The following is a 17060-nucleotide window of genomic DNA, read 5'->3' as shown; positions in this document are numbered from 1 at the left end:
TCTCTGCAAGCATACAGGGCTCTGAGAGGGTACAAGATAACAACTTTGGATTTCTACTAGAAACAGTCGATCATATTTGTTTGTGAAAGCTGAATTCAGGGCAAACTATGCTAAATTAGTGTTTTTAGCTAACAGCTACAATAAGCATAAAAGTTACTGTACGGCTATCAATTGTTAACATGACGCTTGTTCTTATACATGTAATACATTTATTACCAACCTGAGAGTTTATCCGCTGGTCATTCGACATGACGAATGACTTCTGAAGTCTTAATTCAGCTCAAGACACTGTAGATTCCCGTCAGTAACACTTTCAGTCCGCTAGTAAAACGTAGTTCTATTAATCTGCGCTTGAACCGGAACCGAATGTAAGTCCCAAAAAACTGAATTGTAGAACTGAAACTGAATGGTGAGAAGTGAGTTTGAAATTATACGAGAGCTAAATTTTTAAAGGATAAAATACGGTTTCAAAGCAAATGAATTCATTTTCAAAATATAAAATTCTATTTCAATTTAGTGATGATCATTTTCAAACCAATAAATTGAATTTCAAATTAGGCTAATTCATATTCAGTTTTCAAAAGCATTTATTCAAGTTACAATTCAGATTCAATCAGAGCAATTCCAATTCGAATTTAACTTATTCAAATTCAGTTTCTGATGGCACAGATTTTTGCCCATATTTGAGTGTCTTCGTTGAGATACACCAATTTTTATATACACTGCAGGAAAAATAAAAATAAATATTATAACGCAAATTTGCAAAAAGAAAAACAAAACACAAACAGCATGTGTATCAAAATAAACTATTTCCAACAGTGCATTTGAGTTCTAAGCTTCCCAGAAACTATACAGAAAGGCATAAACTCAAATATGACTTTTACAAACAGTATAGGCTATCTGATTACAACAAAAGGCCCTGCAGGGAAAAAACGGTTTCCCATGACAAATGACATCACTTCTTGTTTTGGAAGGCAATGGCGGACATGGATAGTTTGCGCTGACGTTTATTCCCACGGAGGAAGTGTTATAAACAGCTGATCGGATCGGCAGAGCGTGTTTCTGGAATATGTTTTTGTTGCTGCAAATGCTTTTTACGCAATTTTTGCAAAGCCATGTGTGGAAGGAAACGTGACCTAGGACAAGTTGTACTTACATCTTATACATTCAAGCCCTCCAGTCAGTGGCGTGTCTAGAAAATTTTTGTTGGGGGGGGCCAGGTAGGGGCACAGATTTGGAGAAGGGTGGCAGATGTAATTGGCAGATAATGTTAAAAAAAAAAAAAATCTACCAACAGTTAACCATCATTCAATAACCCTGTAAACCTAATAACTGAATTTGCTTTTGACTCTTATTAGAATGAGGTTTTAACCACTACGGTGCAAAGTTTTTAGATACTGCGTTGATGAAATACAAGAGATACAATCAGTGCTTTGTCAGTGTTTACGCAGCATTCAAGGACAACAATATTTGCGTAGTATTTTTACTGACATATAGGGCACATGTTTTGGGCAAAAACATTTTTGAATATTAAAATACAAACATTTTTAACATACAATTGCCAAAAAAGCTAGATATTTTAAATGAGAATAAGTAAGAAAAGTATTTCTTTGTGCCCCCCTTTCCCTGTTAATGCCCTACCTGGCCCCCTGGCATAACTTTGCTAGACCCGCCCCTGCACAGTTACCAACTGTCAGCTACTTAGAAAAGGATCCTGGTGTTATTGGTCTCTCAGAAACAGCTCATACCTTCCCTTCAACTCATCCATGTCACCTAAAAGGTAAACCTGTTTCTACATCACCTGTTCAGCTCTGATGATTCAGTAAGGACATCTCCTGGTTTCATCTGCATGTTTCCCTCTCACCACATATCCAAACCGATATCATGACCAGCAGCTTTACAGCTGTGGCTCCAGCAAACATCAGCTGATACTAGAAATTAATATTAAATAAATTCTAACAACAGCTGATCAAGCTTAAACGTGCTGCTGTTGTTTAGCGCGACATCCACTGGTTTCCTCTTTCTGGCGCAAAGTGGGCGATAAACAAACAAAAAAGAAAAGCCGATCAGCTGATCATTGATCAGTTTCGTGATTGAAGTAGCAACAGGAGAGGGAGGGGGGAGAATGAGAGGAGAAGAGGCAGCTGTGCAGCAAAGACACAGAATAACTCCAGCTTTGTGTCTTTTTTTCATTATAGTTAAAGTCCGGGACAAACTGCGTCTCTTCTCAGCTCAATACAAAACCTGTAATATTTTCTCAGAATGAGGGACCATTCCATTTTTAAGGAGCCGTTGGCAACTCTACTAACTAACCTTATGAATAAAATAAAGTTCACCATCAGTAACATCACAGCATCCGCCCAGCTGTATAGAAACTCCATCATGCTAGCTAGTACGCAGTAAGAGTTATTGTAACTGACTGTAAAAAGTCAGCACAACGAAAATAAACTCCACCTAAACTTGGTTTATATCTGACCCAGATAGACTGCAGGTCATAACTTCTTACCTGAAGTTCAGTTCACCTGACAATCGGACCGGCGGCTGCCTCGGGTCTCTCCTCCTCCTGCCTCCCCTTTCTCTCATCCACCTGCTAGCCGCCGTGGAAGCTCCGCCATGCTCGATGGCCAGTCCAGCTATGTTAAACTGTTAATCTTTCGCCGAAAAACTGTTTTCTGTGGTGCCGTCTTTCGTGCTTGGCTCTCCTACCTTTGCTAACATGATGCTCATAGCGCAGAAGCCGATGCTGCATTCACTTACACTCGGATATCTGAGCTTCACTGTGAAAACATAATCGTACATTTGATATTTCATTGGATTTTATTGTTTTAGCTTCGGGGTGGCACCTGGGGTGGCCAGTCTGGTTGGGGGGGTGGCCCCCAGGCCACCCCGCTGGACACGCCACAGCCTCCAGTTTCATTTGCAAAAAAAAATAAAAATGATTGCACTAACTTATGTGGTTGAAGTTCTACCAGGCTTTAAAAATAGTTACACAAAGCGGAGCGTTCCCGCTCCAGTCGGCCTTAAAGGGCTAATTGCCATCATATCAGGAAATGATGACTTAATTATAACACAAGTGAACAGAATTTTACAGATGGTTAAATGAACAACTCTAACAGACTGCTGAGTTTCCCGTTTCTGATTACCTGATGAGGCTTGCACAATGACACACACACATATCTGATTACATGAAAAAAAAATTGCTACATTGGTCAGAGGGAGCTGATGAGCAGTTCAAGAAAAAAAAAAGGTACAGATGTACAGGAAACGGAATATGAAAAAACTGTGTATTTGACAAAATATATGTATGCATGTTATTCTCACTCATCAAAACTGTTTTTATCGAATGCAGGGCAGCATTCCACATGTTTTTATTTCAAAAGCTGAATAAAATGATTGTGTCTATGGCTAAAATGAGTGCAACAGTACAAACATGTGAAGAAACTGATGTTACTCCCCTCGAGTCTTAATAAAGCTCGACTTGTTCTTTGCTTTTAAACTGACATTTATTTCGGACAGGAGGATTCTTCGACATGCCTTAACATGTAATGATGTCCAACCACAGCCGATACAATGCCGTCAGAACTAAAAAGAAATACAAACTTAAATGAATATTCTTAATAAAGTCCTTAAGCATTATATATGACGAAACATTCTAACAACAGGATCAATAAAATACACATTACACATTACACTTCACACTGCGGTAATTGCACTAGAATATCACGCAATACTAGCGTATTTACATACAACGATAATAAACAAAAGAAAACATTTACCTCATTGGCCTCACTCAAAGGGAATAAAACTTTAATCCTTACATCGTGGGGTAGACCAAAAAAGGCACTCTTTTATTCATCTTACTGTAGACGTGCAAACCTCGTGGCTCGTCTCTTAATTAGCTTGCTGAGTGTGACAGCCAAAAAATACCCTCTTAGCAACAACAGACGGAACTATAGAAAAGGTTCCTATCTAATTGCACAGTTAGCACAAATAACACATTTAAACATATAAATCTAATCAACAAACATGAATTACTATTTATTTATTATTTCTTAATATTTAAACTACTAATTGTTTCAACATCAAATCCAATAAAATGAACTTAAATGCGAGAGTTGCCTATGACAGCAGCTACAACTGACATTCCAGGGGTAAAACATTGCAATGGGGTGTTTAGGAAGCATCTAACAGCTGCCTCTGCAGAACTGTGCAGCTGCTAATAAAAACGTCTCTGGTGGATCCATGCCAGTCGACCCCAGGCCCTCCAAAATTGTGTGATATTTGTACAAATATGCTGATTAAGGTGCTGATTAATTCAGGGGACGAGTGGGATGGCTCCTGGTGAAGGCTGTCGAGAGGAGGAAATTGGGAAAACAATAAAAAAATATATACACAGAGAAAATATATATTCAATAATAATAAATATATAACGATTAAGAAGAAAATAAGACATACAAACAGAATGCATTAACCCACTACTAACGAACATGCAATGAGGGCCAGCTTGAACTCAGGGCATATTTTCCATCACTGTTAAAAAAATGAAATACTTAACAGATAAATAACAGATACAATTATTAACAAATGCTGAGTTCATCCACTGCTGATGGAGACCTGTTAGAGTTAACTATCCAGGTTGCAGGACAACAGGTTCACTTTATAGAAGACACTGGTGCTACCAACCAGTGATCAGTCAATAAACTTAGTGGTTAGTGGTAACTTAGTGGTAAATTAAAATTGTAAGATGTTTTCTAATGATTGGACAACACACAGTTACAATATGAAGGCAATGATCTTTTAAACATGCATTTCTGCTGTAATCTTGTCCTGTCTACTTGTTGGGTTAAGATTTGATATGTAAACTGATTGCCATCATGTCAGGAAAAGATGACTTGATCATAACACAAGTGAAAAGCATGTTACAGATAGTAAAATTACCCACTCCAACAGACCGCTGATTTTCCTGTTTTTAAAAATGACTGGTGGGGCTTGCACAATGACACACACGCCTACACATATCTGATTACGTGGAAAAACTCGTTACATCTAACAGCACATGGGTCAGAGGGAGCTGATGAGCAGTTAGTGAAAATGGTACAGAGCTTCAGGAAACAGAATATGAATAAACAGATTAGTATGCATGTTATTCTCACTCTGGGTTTGTACGGGTGCTTGAAATCCTTGAAAATGTTTGAATTTTAATATTGTCTTTTCAAGGTTTGAAAAGTGTTTGGATTTTGGATGTGGTGCTTAAAACTGCTTGAAACTGTAGCCCTATTTCATTCACCACAAATAACTATCTGATTGTGACTAATAAGAAAACTATTCAAAGTCTAAAAGCAAAATTTCTCTGCCTGAGCTGCCTTGCACCTCTGCATGTTGATCTGTTTCAATGTGTGACCTCCTCCCCAAACAGTCGGCGATGAGTGTGCTAACATGCCCGGAGGTTGTTGTTTTAATGAGTGTTTGCTAGAAAACAGAAAATACAAATCATGGGTGAGACTTTATTTGGAGTTCATAAAGTGAAGCTGTAAACTAACCAGAGACACATGAGGTGAGGATGACGAGCAGCAGGATCCTGCAGATCATCTTCTCCCTGTGAGAGGAGACAGAGGTGAAGTATAACAAAAAAAAAAACATTTTGTCAATGAACCTACTTTACTTCGTAGTTATACTTAACAATAAAACTTTAGCTTTTCATAAAGGGAAAACCTCCCACACCGATCGACTGTTCTGAAATCTGATCAAACAGACAAACAAACAGACTGAAATAGTGTTTCCTGCTCATCTCTCTCAGTTTTTCAATCTCACTGTACAAACACATTAGCTTCATGCTTTGCATCCAGTAACAGACTGGGTACAAACGCTCATTTATTTTATTTATACAGCTGCTGCCTTTGAATCCACAAAGAAAAAGATTCAAATAAAAAAGAAATACAGTAACATATTATAAACAATCAAATACTTACTCCTAATGTCTCCTTGTTTCAGATAGATGTTTTCTCTTTGCCTCAAAGACTCCATTGATCATTGTTGTCCATGATGACTCACTCTTCTCACTGACCGAAACACAACTCTGGGCTTTAAGGTTCACATGTTCCTGTCAGTGATCAGGTGATCAGACAAACTCCAACATCCCTATTTTGTTTTCACTTCTCCTTCACCTGTTTTCTGTTTTCTTTAACTGGAGGACAAATAGAAGCCCTGGAACCATTTTGTGGCCTTAGGGCCTTTAAAGGGTGCATTTTTTTTAGGGCCTAACAGGGGTTAAAATGTTCGTAACCACAGCACTAAGTTATTTTATGAGGTTTTTCCTTAAATCTTCACTGCTCAGTGAGCACAGGAACATTATGTGAGGTCCTGATTGCTGAACTTGATCAAAGACGTTAAAGCAAACAGGTGTGAATCAGGTGCAGCTGTCAGGATATTTGGAGTCTGAATCACTGTCAGTTATTTCTCACATTTCCTCGCTTTTAAACCCATCAATGATGTCAGTTTCAGAGAAAAATCACATCCTCCTTTTACTTCTAACTCCTAATCTGACTGAATCTGCTATTCTGGTGTTGGTATGCACCTTTAAAGAACCAAAGATGTGTCATGTGAGCAAAATAAAAACACATTAAGGAGACTTGAACCTCTCCAACGGATATAATATGCTTAATATGTCTAAGGAGGTGATGTTGGATGAGACAGAGTAGGAGAGAGAGGAGCAGACAAACTAGTTTAATTCTAGAAAATAATTTATTAGCAGAAGGATTAATGAAGACTTCATAACAAAGCTGAAGGCCTTTGGTGTCTGATCATGCACAGAGTGTTGGAGTTAAGGTTGTTTCAGACGTGAGTTTTATATCCTGTTTCCCGGTTCCCCATATGGTTATTTCTGTGGGCCTCACTGAAACACACGTCTCTCATCTTGTGTTCCTACAAATGTCTCTGTTATGTGAGAGTGTTTTCTATGTTATCCAACTGTCCAGGGTGCTGACGGACAGACAATAGCTTTTTAATTATTTTAGGTTTAACAAGAAAAACAATAACACAAGCTTAATTTAAGCTTCTGACCTGTAAGCTACTGTGTGGGTGTCATGGTCCGGGCGAGTGCGGGGTTTTTCCACTCTGTGAAAACCTCTAACATTGTGCTGTTTCTATGTCACAATAAAAGAACAACAACTTACTTTGTGTACTTGTGCACTGTTAAAAAAACCCGAGAAAACGTAAAATTTCAAGGCAACATGATGCAAGAGATTTTGGAGTTTTCTCAGCTTTTGCTAACTGTTGTTGACTTAACTAAGATTTACAAGTTCTGCCAACTTGGATCTTCTTGTTCACCTAAGTAGGATAATTATCGAAGTCTAATGAAGAAATTCTGGTTTCAATGCCATGTATTTCTGCCTTCACTAAATGCAGATTCTTGGTGAATAATCATACAATTGTTACTCCAGTGAATTGAAAATTTACCTACATAAATAAAGGAAAATCTATGTTGTTATTATATTTGAAAATGCTCAATAAATAGATATTGAATAAAACAAAGCACAACTGAATGTTATCTGAAATCTTATTTATTTTGTTTAACAGAGCCTCGAGTACATTTCAGGACATCATGGGTAGTAGGGTCAATTTCTGTATAAAAAAATAAAGTGTTGCTAGTTTCAGTTTTTGGGTGCTTTGAGCACCACAGCAAAGACGTTGAATTTAAGTCCACAACCATAAATGAAAAACAAAGAATGTGGGGGGGAAAAAAAGTGTCCAGCAACTTATAGTCACTCATGCACAGACCCTGACTGTCTTATAAAAGCTGAACTTAACCACTTGCACATTAAATAGGATAGTGTCACAAATAATTGGATATGTACCCAGATATTGACATTTTATATTGGCTTAACTATAATGAACTATAGAAGTTAAAAGTTCTTAGAAATTTTACCATCAATGAACAGGGAACTAACAGGTAAAACACCAGTTCTGAGCTTCATGTGAAGAGGACAACACTTTAACAAATCTTTTAAAAATCTGTTAAAATGTCCCCTTCCAACACAACTGCATGTTCTTGCACAGACGTGCCGGCATCCTCATCTTGCAGGATGGTGAGGATGACAACAGATGCATCGTTCAACACTGGTTCCAAAATGTCAGTGTCCTGAAGAAAAGTAAAAGATGAATTATTGAAAGCTAAGAAAACTAAAGACAAAATACATTTCTACAGATTTTAATTCAAACCTTCATACCATGCTGGTCATTTGACTCATGGAGGTTTTAAAAAGAAAAAGCTTATTTTCCTTTAATTAATGACACAGTAGCTTTCACCCACCAACCTTGTGATGAGTTTTGTACAAAAACATTTTCTGCTATGGAACGACCACTAACAATGTCCAGCTGCTTCTCAGCAGAAAAAAATGAGCTGCTGTCTTTCGGTGGGACACAATGTCAGATGTCTAAAGAGTATTCAGTGGAAAACAAGCATTTCAATTAGCATAGTAACGTAATGCAAAATCAGAAATCTTTTATAGTAATGACAACAAAGCACAGATCAGACCCAGCAACATGCAAAACGAAAAACAAAAAAAAACAAAAACAAAAACAACTACACTGCAACTATGTTAACAATTTTACTTTACATTTACAAATTAAAATTCTGTTAAATCAAATACCGCCAAATAAGAACAGCAATGACTGCTGACATTCATTTTACTGACACATGTCCACTAATGTGTTTTGGCTGAAGCCAACATCTTTTTCTGTTTCTATTATGAGAAAAGTATACTCATTCTCTCGTAAAACTGTCAGGCAAAGGAGCACTTCACTCACTTGTTCAACAAGGTTATCCAGGAGGTCTTCCATCTTCTCAACAAAAGCTCCCTTCTTAGAACGGTACAGTTTCAGCAGGCCAGGCACAAATTTGTCAAGGGATGCATGTAAAGTCCCCTGGAGGTCTTTGTTTGCAATTCTTCAGATATCGAAACTAGACAATCAACAAAATATCGTCATTTATTCAGCACAGAAAATTCCTTGGTAGCTGTCTTGTACAGTCTGCACCATGTTAAATGCCCGACCGTGTTATCAACAGCAAAACCTACTTCATTAGACTATTTGGTTAAACTTATTATTGGGATTGAAATCCTGATATGAAAACAATATTCTAACAGCCATTATGGGATAAAACATCCATATATAACACACAGAAGGAATCCCTAGATGCATGAGCTGAATACATCAACAAGCCAAAACCAGAGACAACACGAAAAAATCTATGTAGAGAATCATATTAACTTATATATGATCACTCTTCTACTATGTCAGGTATACAATTGATAACATACGTGACATGTAACATAAATGTAAACTTGAATTCAAACACTTGTCTTTATTACTATGATAAAAATACAATAACTACAATAAACACCACCTGCTGCACTGCCTTGTGGTCAGCAACAGAGCAGTTCCCATACCATGCTTTGACACAGTTGGCCAGGATGCTCGCTATAGCACAGCGGTAGAAGTTACCCAGTATGTCAACAGACAGGTGTTTCTTCTTCAAGGACACCTGCCACATGTGGACATCAGAACTACAAAGCAGCACACTGTAGATCATCTGTGCTGCAGTGAACAACAGACAGAATATTTCAGCGAGCAAAATGTGTTGGAGTTACAGAGACTTGAGCACTTCTAAAACAAACACCACAATAATAACAGCTAACATAATAACAACTGAATACTTACATAGGTTTGGAGCACTCTGCTTTTAAGCAAAAATAAAACCATAAAAACCCCAACCCTTACCTATTGGTGGAAAAGTGTACCATGTCGACCAATCAAAAAATAATATGGCAACATGGCATTTGGTTGTATAGGAAGTTTTAGGAGTGACAGCAGCGAGAGAGCAAAAGAGAGAGGGAGGGAGTAGGGGTCACTGAACAAGCGGGATGACTCCTAGTGAAATTCACTAGAAGGGTGTTGTTAGTATTAATGTGTGAAACCTGAGGCCCAGCAGCTGCAGCAGGGATTGGAATGTCATGTAAAACCTGAAGAGCTACTATTATGAGAACAGCAAGGTGTTGGAGAAAAAAAAAAGCATGTAAATCCCTGGAGTTACGCCAACTGGGACACTTTCAGATGTGTACAGGGTTTTTTGTTAGTAGTTATAAAAAGGTGTCTTAACCACACAAAAGACTGTGGAAACATCACGGTGAAAATGTAAACCGTTACCTGTTCCTTACCTGACATGAACCCTGGGAGTTGCCAGGGATTAAAACACTTAAATAAAAGGAGGAGATGACTGGACTGCACCACCAGTTCCCGCTGGAGGGGTTGGAATGTGTTTTCGTTAGGTAAACTAGCTCTTGTATTAAACTAAATATTTGAATTTAGTTTAGTATCTTTTTTGATTTTTTTTCTTTAGTGTTAAGTTCATCAACAAACTGTACTGCACTGTGTTGTGTCTTGTAGTAAGGGATTGAGTTGTGTTTAAATACCCCTATTGTGCCATAGTTGTCTGATAAGCCGATATGTGTCAGTTCTTGGTTAAGTCAGTTATGTTTATTTGGCAGGTCAGTTGTTTTGTTAAGTTTACATTTTGTTGCCCGAGTTCAGTTTTGTTTCTTTGACCTCTTTTATGAGTGCCAAAGTCTTTTTTTAAATATAACTTTTTTCTAATGCTTCCTGTGACAACTCCTGCTTTTCAATTGTCATATGTGTTGTGTGGCCATCACAACACATATACGTTTCATTATCACATCATCCTCCTTATCTAAAAATGATCTAAAAAAAATTTGAAGAAGTGATAAAAAGGAAACATTCAGTAACTTCAGTTTTCTGATGATCTAACAGACACAGACGGAGTGAAGTGTCAGACGCTGTTCTTCTGAAGTTTAATAACTTTTCTGCATCAGGATCAAAATCAGAATGAAAATCCTTCATTTTCTCTTCTTCTGCTTCTTGTCAGGTGTGGACTGATGATCTTAATGTTGCTCTTTAAAAACGTACTCAACTTTATAAAACACATATATTTATATACACCATATAACATTGTAATGATTTATTTTATTGTTATAAAATTTTTTTCATCTGAAAGATGCAGCTGTGCTCATCAAGGCAAAACCCACCATTTGGTCTGCAGCTGAAGGAGGAAATGCTTCACTTAGATGCCCTTTAACTGCATCTGGAAGCACAAAGTTCTTCTGTAAGGAAAAATGTGAGCGAGCAGAAGATATCCTCATTAAAACAGATGGAATCACAGCTCAGAGTGGGAGATTCAGCATTAAATATAAAGATGGATCTCCAGGAAGAGGAATTGTGTCTGTGACCTTCACACACATGATCAAGTCTGACTCAGGACTGTACAGGTGTGCTTTGGGAAACTCTTCTGCTCCAGCTTAATACTTAGACTTTGAGGTCAGAGTTTCAAAATGTGAGATTGTACTAAAAGTCACTCGAGTCAAAAAGAGAGATCCCCCGACTACCTCTTATTTAGCAACATAGACCACTGTTAAAGCAAGTGCTTTAATAACATGTAGCAGTGCATTTTATATGGCATGTAACAACTGTACTTGGATCACTTGAACTGATCTTCTAGCACCCAGTACAACGCCTATAACAGAATGGAATGATTTATGGACTTGCTATGAGTACTCTGTACTTAAAGTTCATAATATGAAGGTAACATTTTGCATTAAATATTGTAAAACAAAAAGCGTTTATTCTGAAGGGATCAGGTAAGAATGTGTTTTTTAGATTTGACTTATTTGATATGAAATGATAACTGTGTATTTTTATTCCAGGAAATATAATCATAATATAAAACCTTACATGTTCAGTTCAGACTAATTATTGTTCATCTATTTCACAGATTTGGTTAAAATGGTTGGTTTTTATTACACACAAACTGAGGGAGAAAACATCACATTGGTATGTTCCAGTACTGGGTATGGACACAGGAAGTTCTTTTGTAAGAATCAGTGTAAGAATAAAGGGGAGATCCTCGTTGACACAACTAATAACAAATCTGTGAGTGGCAGATACAGCATTGAACACAGACCAGGATCAATGTATGGACTGTATGTGACCATCACACAGCTGACCAAGTCAGACACAGGACGGTACATCTGTGGTTATGGAAACCCTCTGTCTCCAGATTCATACTATAATGATGTTCTTGTCATTGATGGTAAGTTTTTTTTTCAAAATAATAAAAACATTTTTCATATTTTATTTTCCTTGAAATACTACTACTAATACTAATAATAATAACAGAAGACAGCAACTAAGGAAATAAATTAAACAAAATTAGAACAACAATTAAAAAAAAAGCAAAACAGAAAACTTTTGGTGATTTTGAGGTGAGATTGTTGTTACTGCTGGAGATCAACTGATAATTCATTCCTCTGTTCACTCACAAATGAAAACCATATTTCTTATGATGCTTTAGCCCAAAAATGAAGACACTGTCATGTGTAGTAAGTTTCACAACTATATTTTCTTTTCTACATTATTTTATTTGATGTAGTAATTAAATAAAACAAAGTACAAAACACTAAAAGAAGCAAACAAAAGATAAACTTGAACTCAGATCCTGGAAACTGAAGCACTCATAACCAGACATAATTGAGAGAACATGAAAGACACTCTATGACACACAGCTACTGTGGAGAACATGACAAAGAACAGAGGATGACTGAAGACTTAAACACACATGCAGGATAACGAGGAAATGGGTAATAGGTGGGAACACAGCTGGGACTAATCCAACATGGTGAGACAGGGAGGAAGGAAAACTGGTTACACTTAACACAGGACATATGACTATCAAAATAAAACAGGAAACACGACAATTATGGAAACGAGGACTAAGACATGCAAGCTTGACACTCAGACTGAGGGAGAAACAGACTTGGGCACATAACTGACTGGGGACACAGAGAGAACATGGAAGATGGAGAAAAGAGAAAAAAAAGAGAAACATGTAACACAGGGCAGGCACAGTAACAGAAAACTAAAAACTAGAAATTCTAAATGTAACATAAGACCAAACAATGCCAGAACCAAAACCACGAATGACACAAAATCGAAAAGTATTAGAAAAAACCCCATTGCACATGAACACTGAGTCACAGACCCAATGCCATGACAAAAAGCTGGTTATACAAAGAGGGAATGATGATTATTTCTTCAGCCCTGTTGCATGACAGCAGATTTGCAACTTTCTGTGAAACCGCAAGTATTTTAGTAACAGAACATGTTGCAATATTATTTCTCAAATTTGTGCTTTTTTTTTTTAAATCTCAGAAAGCTGCTCTTTCTGAGTTTAAATAAAGAGAAATCCTTCTCTGCTCTTGCTCTGTGTCACAGTTTCATATGACCTATTGATGGATGAACTGCACATTTTTACATGCTCCCCACTTCCCGAGATACACTCACCAGGCCCCCACCATCTGTTTAATGGTGTGGATAAAGTGTTAAACAGACATACTAAAACCAAGTAACATCAAAGCACTGTTATTAAACCACTGAGAGCTAATAAGTCAACGAAATTCCAACACACCTCTTTAATCACTGAGAGCTAAAACAACAGTATCACAGAAGTCACATTTTCTGTCAAGTAAAGCAGCTACACAACCCAACACCTGCTTCAGGCTGAAAACATAAAGAGATGCTTTGTGTCACTCTTCTGGACTAATTTCTGTATTTATGTCTTCTGTAAAGTGGTGATCCCAAAGTTTGTTTTATTTTTTTTATTAAAGAACTGTTGAAAACGGACACAAAAAATCTAATTTTCTTATAAACAGGAAGTTATATAGAATATGAAGCAGCACGATGAATCACATCAGAAAAAGCTGAAGTGTTGACATCACTTAGATGCAGACAGTTTAGATTTATTTGCACAGAATCTGAAGTGACTTTAGCTGTTTTCGTTTACTTATTTTTTCCACATACATTATTTATAGCTGTATTCATTTAACCTATATCCACGAGAATACCAAAATGAATTCAAATGAGATGTATTTTTATATTTATTTGATGTACCTTTTTTTGAGAAATAAAACAAGTGTCAGGTAATTTTAAATGTAACGTTTCTATCAGCTCAACAAACATCAGCAACCATTTAAAAGTTGCATGTTAGTGCAGGATAAACAGGTTAGTTTGCTGCACTGTGATGATTTAAAGTAAAGAACAGTGTGTGACTGGTGCACAGTGGCTGTGGTGTCATGGTCAGAGTTTGGTTACATCAAGTGTATCAGAGAGTCATATCAATTTTAGCTGATGATGCTGAGATCCACCTTTATACCATCTAGAAAAAAGACAGCATAAAGAGTTTACTGTAATGTAGAGGATGGAAATCAGCCAAGACAATTCATGAAACATCTGCTGACATCTGGTTGATTTCAGTTGTGTACATCCACAAAGAGCAGCAGGTCAGCTGATCACGGCCCGTACACTAAGAAAATCTACTGGAGCTTTTAATAGAAATTATTGTGACTTATGATCTTACTCTTTGATTCCAGGCCCTTGCTTACTCATTCTCAGTTTCATTGTACTTCCAGTTTCGTTTTACTATTGTACTAGGTATGACTGTGCAATGACAATAAAGAGTTATCTTATTTTAGAGGCAAAGTCATCCTTTACAATGGAGGTAAAATAAAATAAATAAATAAATAAATAAATCTATATAATTATATTTTATTTTCCCTTTTTTTCTTCTGAAAAAAAACCCAACTCAGACTAAAGTTTGGATTCCCATCTACTGATATTATTTTATCATCATGTTAATATGGCACAAGGTTCAGTAATTCCCCAAAAGTTGACTCTGTTCATCTGGACGTAGCGTTTTCAGTGGGAGAATCTTTTCGTCACTCATCCAAGTGACTTCTTCAGTCTCAGCTGACTGCAGATTTCCCCTGCCTTAATGTACATTTGCACAATAACTGATACTAGCACCACTGAACAATGGGCTGTGAGGTCAGTTTCTTGATCATTAATATGCAAATTTTCATGACAATTGATCAATAACCACTGATCAGTGGCCATGAGTACCATTCACAGAGAGTTGGGGAATGGCTGCAATCACAGCATTCAGTTAGCTTTGCACAAAAATAGAAACAACCTCCAAAGAGCTACATTTACTTTCTACTTTAAATACATTTCAGACCTTGTGCTTTTTACTTTTACTTGTTTAAAGAAGTTGAATCAATATTTCAAAGTCAAATTTCGTCTGAAACTCTTGTCATTGACATTTACGGCATCAGAGAAGCTTCACAGTACTGATCTACAAACAGGCAGATTCATAATGATAGATATACGATGTTTTGTACACACATACGTTTCATTATCACATCATCATCCTCATTAGCATGTGATGAATGCATCTAAAAAAGTTGAAGGAAGTGATAAAAAGGAAACAACTCACTGAGTAACTTCAGTTTTCTGATGATCTGACAGACACAGACGGACTGAAGTGTCAGACGCTGTTCTTCTGAAGTGTAACAACTTTTCTGCATCAGGATTAAAGTCAGAATGAAAATCCTCCATTTTCTCTTCTTCTGCTTCTTGTCAGGTGAGGACTGATGATCTTAATGTTGCTCTTTAATAAAAAAATATTCACCTTTGTCAAAAGAAGTAGACATATTTACATACACTAACTAATTTTGTGATTATCTATCTTTTAATAATTATATTTATTTATTTTTTCATCTGACAGATCCAGCTGCTCTCGTCAAGGCAAAACCCAATATATGGTCTGCAGCTGAAGGAGCAAATGCTACACTTAGATGCCCTTCAACTTTGTCTGGAAGCACAAAGTTCTTCTGCAAGGAAAAATGTGAGCGAGCAGAAGATATCCTCATTAAAACAGATGGAAGCACAGCTCAGAGTGGGAGATTCAGCATGAAGTATAAAGATGGATCTTCAGGAAAAGGAACTGTGTTTTTGTTCTTCACACAAATGATCAAGTCTGACTCAGGAATGTACAGATGTGCTTTGGGAAAATCTTCTGCACCAGAATCATACCATGACTTTGAGGTCAGAGTTTCAAATGGTGAGTTTGTACTAAAATTCCCTGAAATAAAAAATATGAAGAGCCCTCACTAACTCTCGTTTTAAAAAAAAATTCCAATCACCACTGTGTACTTCAAGGGCCTGTAACTCTGCCGTTCAAGTTCATATGAAGGTAACATTTTGCATAGCTTTATTGTTTATCAGCCTGTTCTCACTCGCGAGGCATAATATAGTGAGAATTTGTCAAGTCCCAAGGCGTTCCTGAGGAACGCAAAGGGTGACCTTCTGTGTTATTATACTACGTGCTGGGTTATGGATGAAATCCAGTAGAATGACACTTGCGCGGTAATACACGTCCCAGCCTTGTATTCAAGCCCTAACCCTAACCAGGACATTAATGACGTTAGATAGATAGTGTTTTCAGAGCGATTTAAGTAAAAACGAATGTACATGTGTGGATTCATTTCAATTTTTCCGATCTCGTAATATAGAGACGTGTTGAGTGCCCAGAAGCGTAATATACTGACGATTTGTCACCTAGCGTAAAATGTTGATTCTGAGGGGATCAGATAAGAATGTGTTTTTCTGATTTGAAATTTGAAATATTAACTGTGTTTCTTTGAGCCAAGAAATATAATCATATATAACAGCTTACAGATTCAGTTCAGACTAATTAATGTTCTTCTATTTCACAGATCTGGATAGAAATGTTGGTTTTTATCGCACAGTAACTGAGGGAGAAAACATCACATTGGGATGCTCCAATACTGTGTATGGACAGAGGAAGTTCTTTTGTAAGAATCAGTGTAAGAATGAAGGGGAGATCCTCATTGACGCAACTAATAACAAATCTGAGAGTGGCAGATACAGCATTGAATACAGACCAGGATCTACATTTGGACTGTATATGACCATCACACAGCTGACCAAGTCAGACACAGGAGAGTACAGGTGTGGTTATGGAAACCCTCTGTCTCCAGATTCGTACGACACTGATGATGTTCTTGTCATTGATGGTAAGTTTCTTTTCAAAGTAAAATAAACATTTTTCATATTTCATTTTCCTTGAAATACTA

At 37.0% G+C, this 17060-nt stretch overlaps 1 protein-coding gene and 1 long non-coding RNA gene across 3 annotated transcripts in view; one reads left to right on the top strand and one right to left on the bottom strand.

The window, feature by feature from the left end:
• LOC109198969 (uncharacterized) overlaps positions 1-6046 on the bottom strand; it is a 140314-nt gene extending 134268 nt beyond the window's left edge. The window contains exons 1-2 of the long non-coding RNA XR_002059483.2: positions 5970-6046; positions 5541-5596 (exon numbers count right to left, since the gene is read on the bottom strand). This is a non-coding gene — a long non-coding RNA (uncharacterized LOC109198969). The remainder of the gene's footprint in view (positions 1-5540; positions 5597-5969) is intronic.
• Positions 1-17060, top strand: part of LOC109198941 (polymeric immunoglobulin receptor) — a 204059-nt gene that overhangs the window by 182930 nt on the left and 4069 nt on the right. The window contains exons 1-4 of one of the 2 annotated variants that reach the window (XM_019354275.2): positions 12038-12160; positions 15430-15544; positions 15689-16024; positions 16680-17000. In XM_019354275.2, the coding sequence (XP_019209820.1) occupies positions 15505-15544; positions 15689-16024; positions 16680-17000 (697 nt within the window). In that variant the 5' untranslated portion in view covers positions 12038-12160; positions 15430-15504. Of the gene's footprint in view, positions 1-12037; positions 12161-15429; positions 15545-15688; positions 16025-16679; positions 17001-17060 lie in introns of those variants that run through there. The other variant, XM_025902128.1, reaches the window with a different exon arrangement.

The sequence above is a fragment of the Oreochromis niloticus genome, linkage group LG3 (assembly GCF_001858045.2).
Source record: "Oreochromis niloticus isolate F11D_XX linkage group LG3, O_niloticus_UMD_NMBU, whole genome shotgun sequence".
NCBI classification, from domain to species: domain Eukaryota; kingdom Metazoa; phylum Chordata; class Actinopteri; order Cichliformes; family Cichlidae; genus Oreochromis; species Oreochromis niloticus.
Note: the sequence above shows the minus strand (reverse complement) of the source record. Positions and strands in the feature narration are given on the sequence as shown.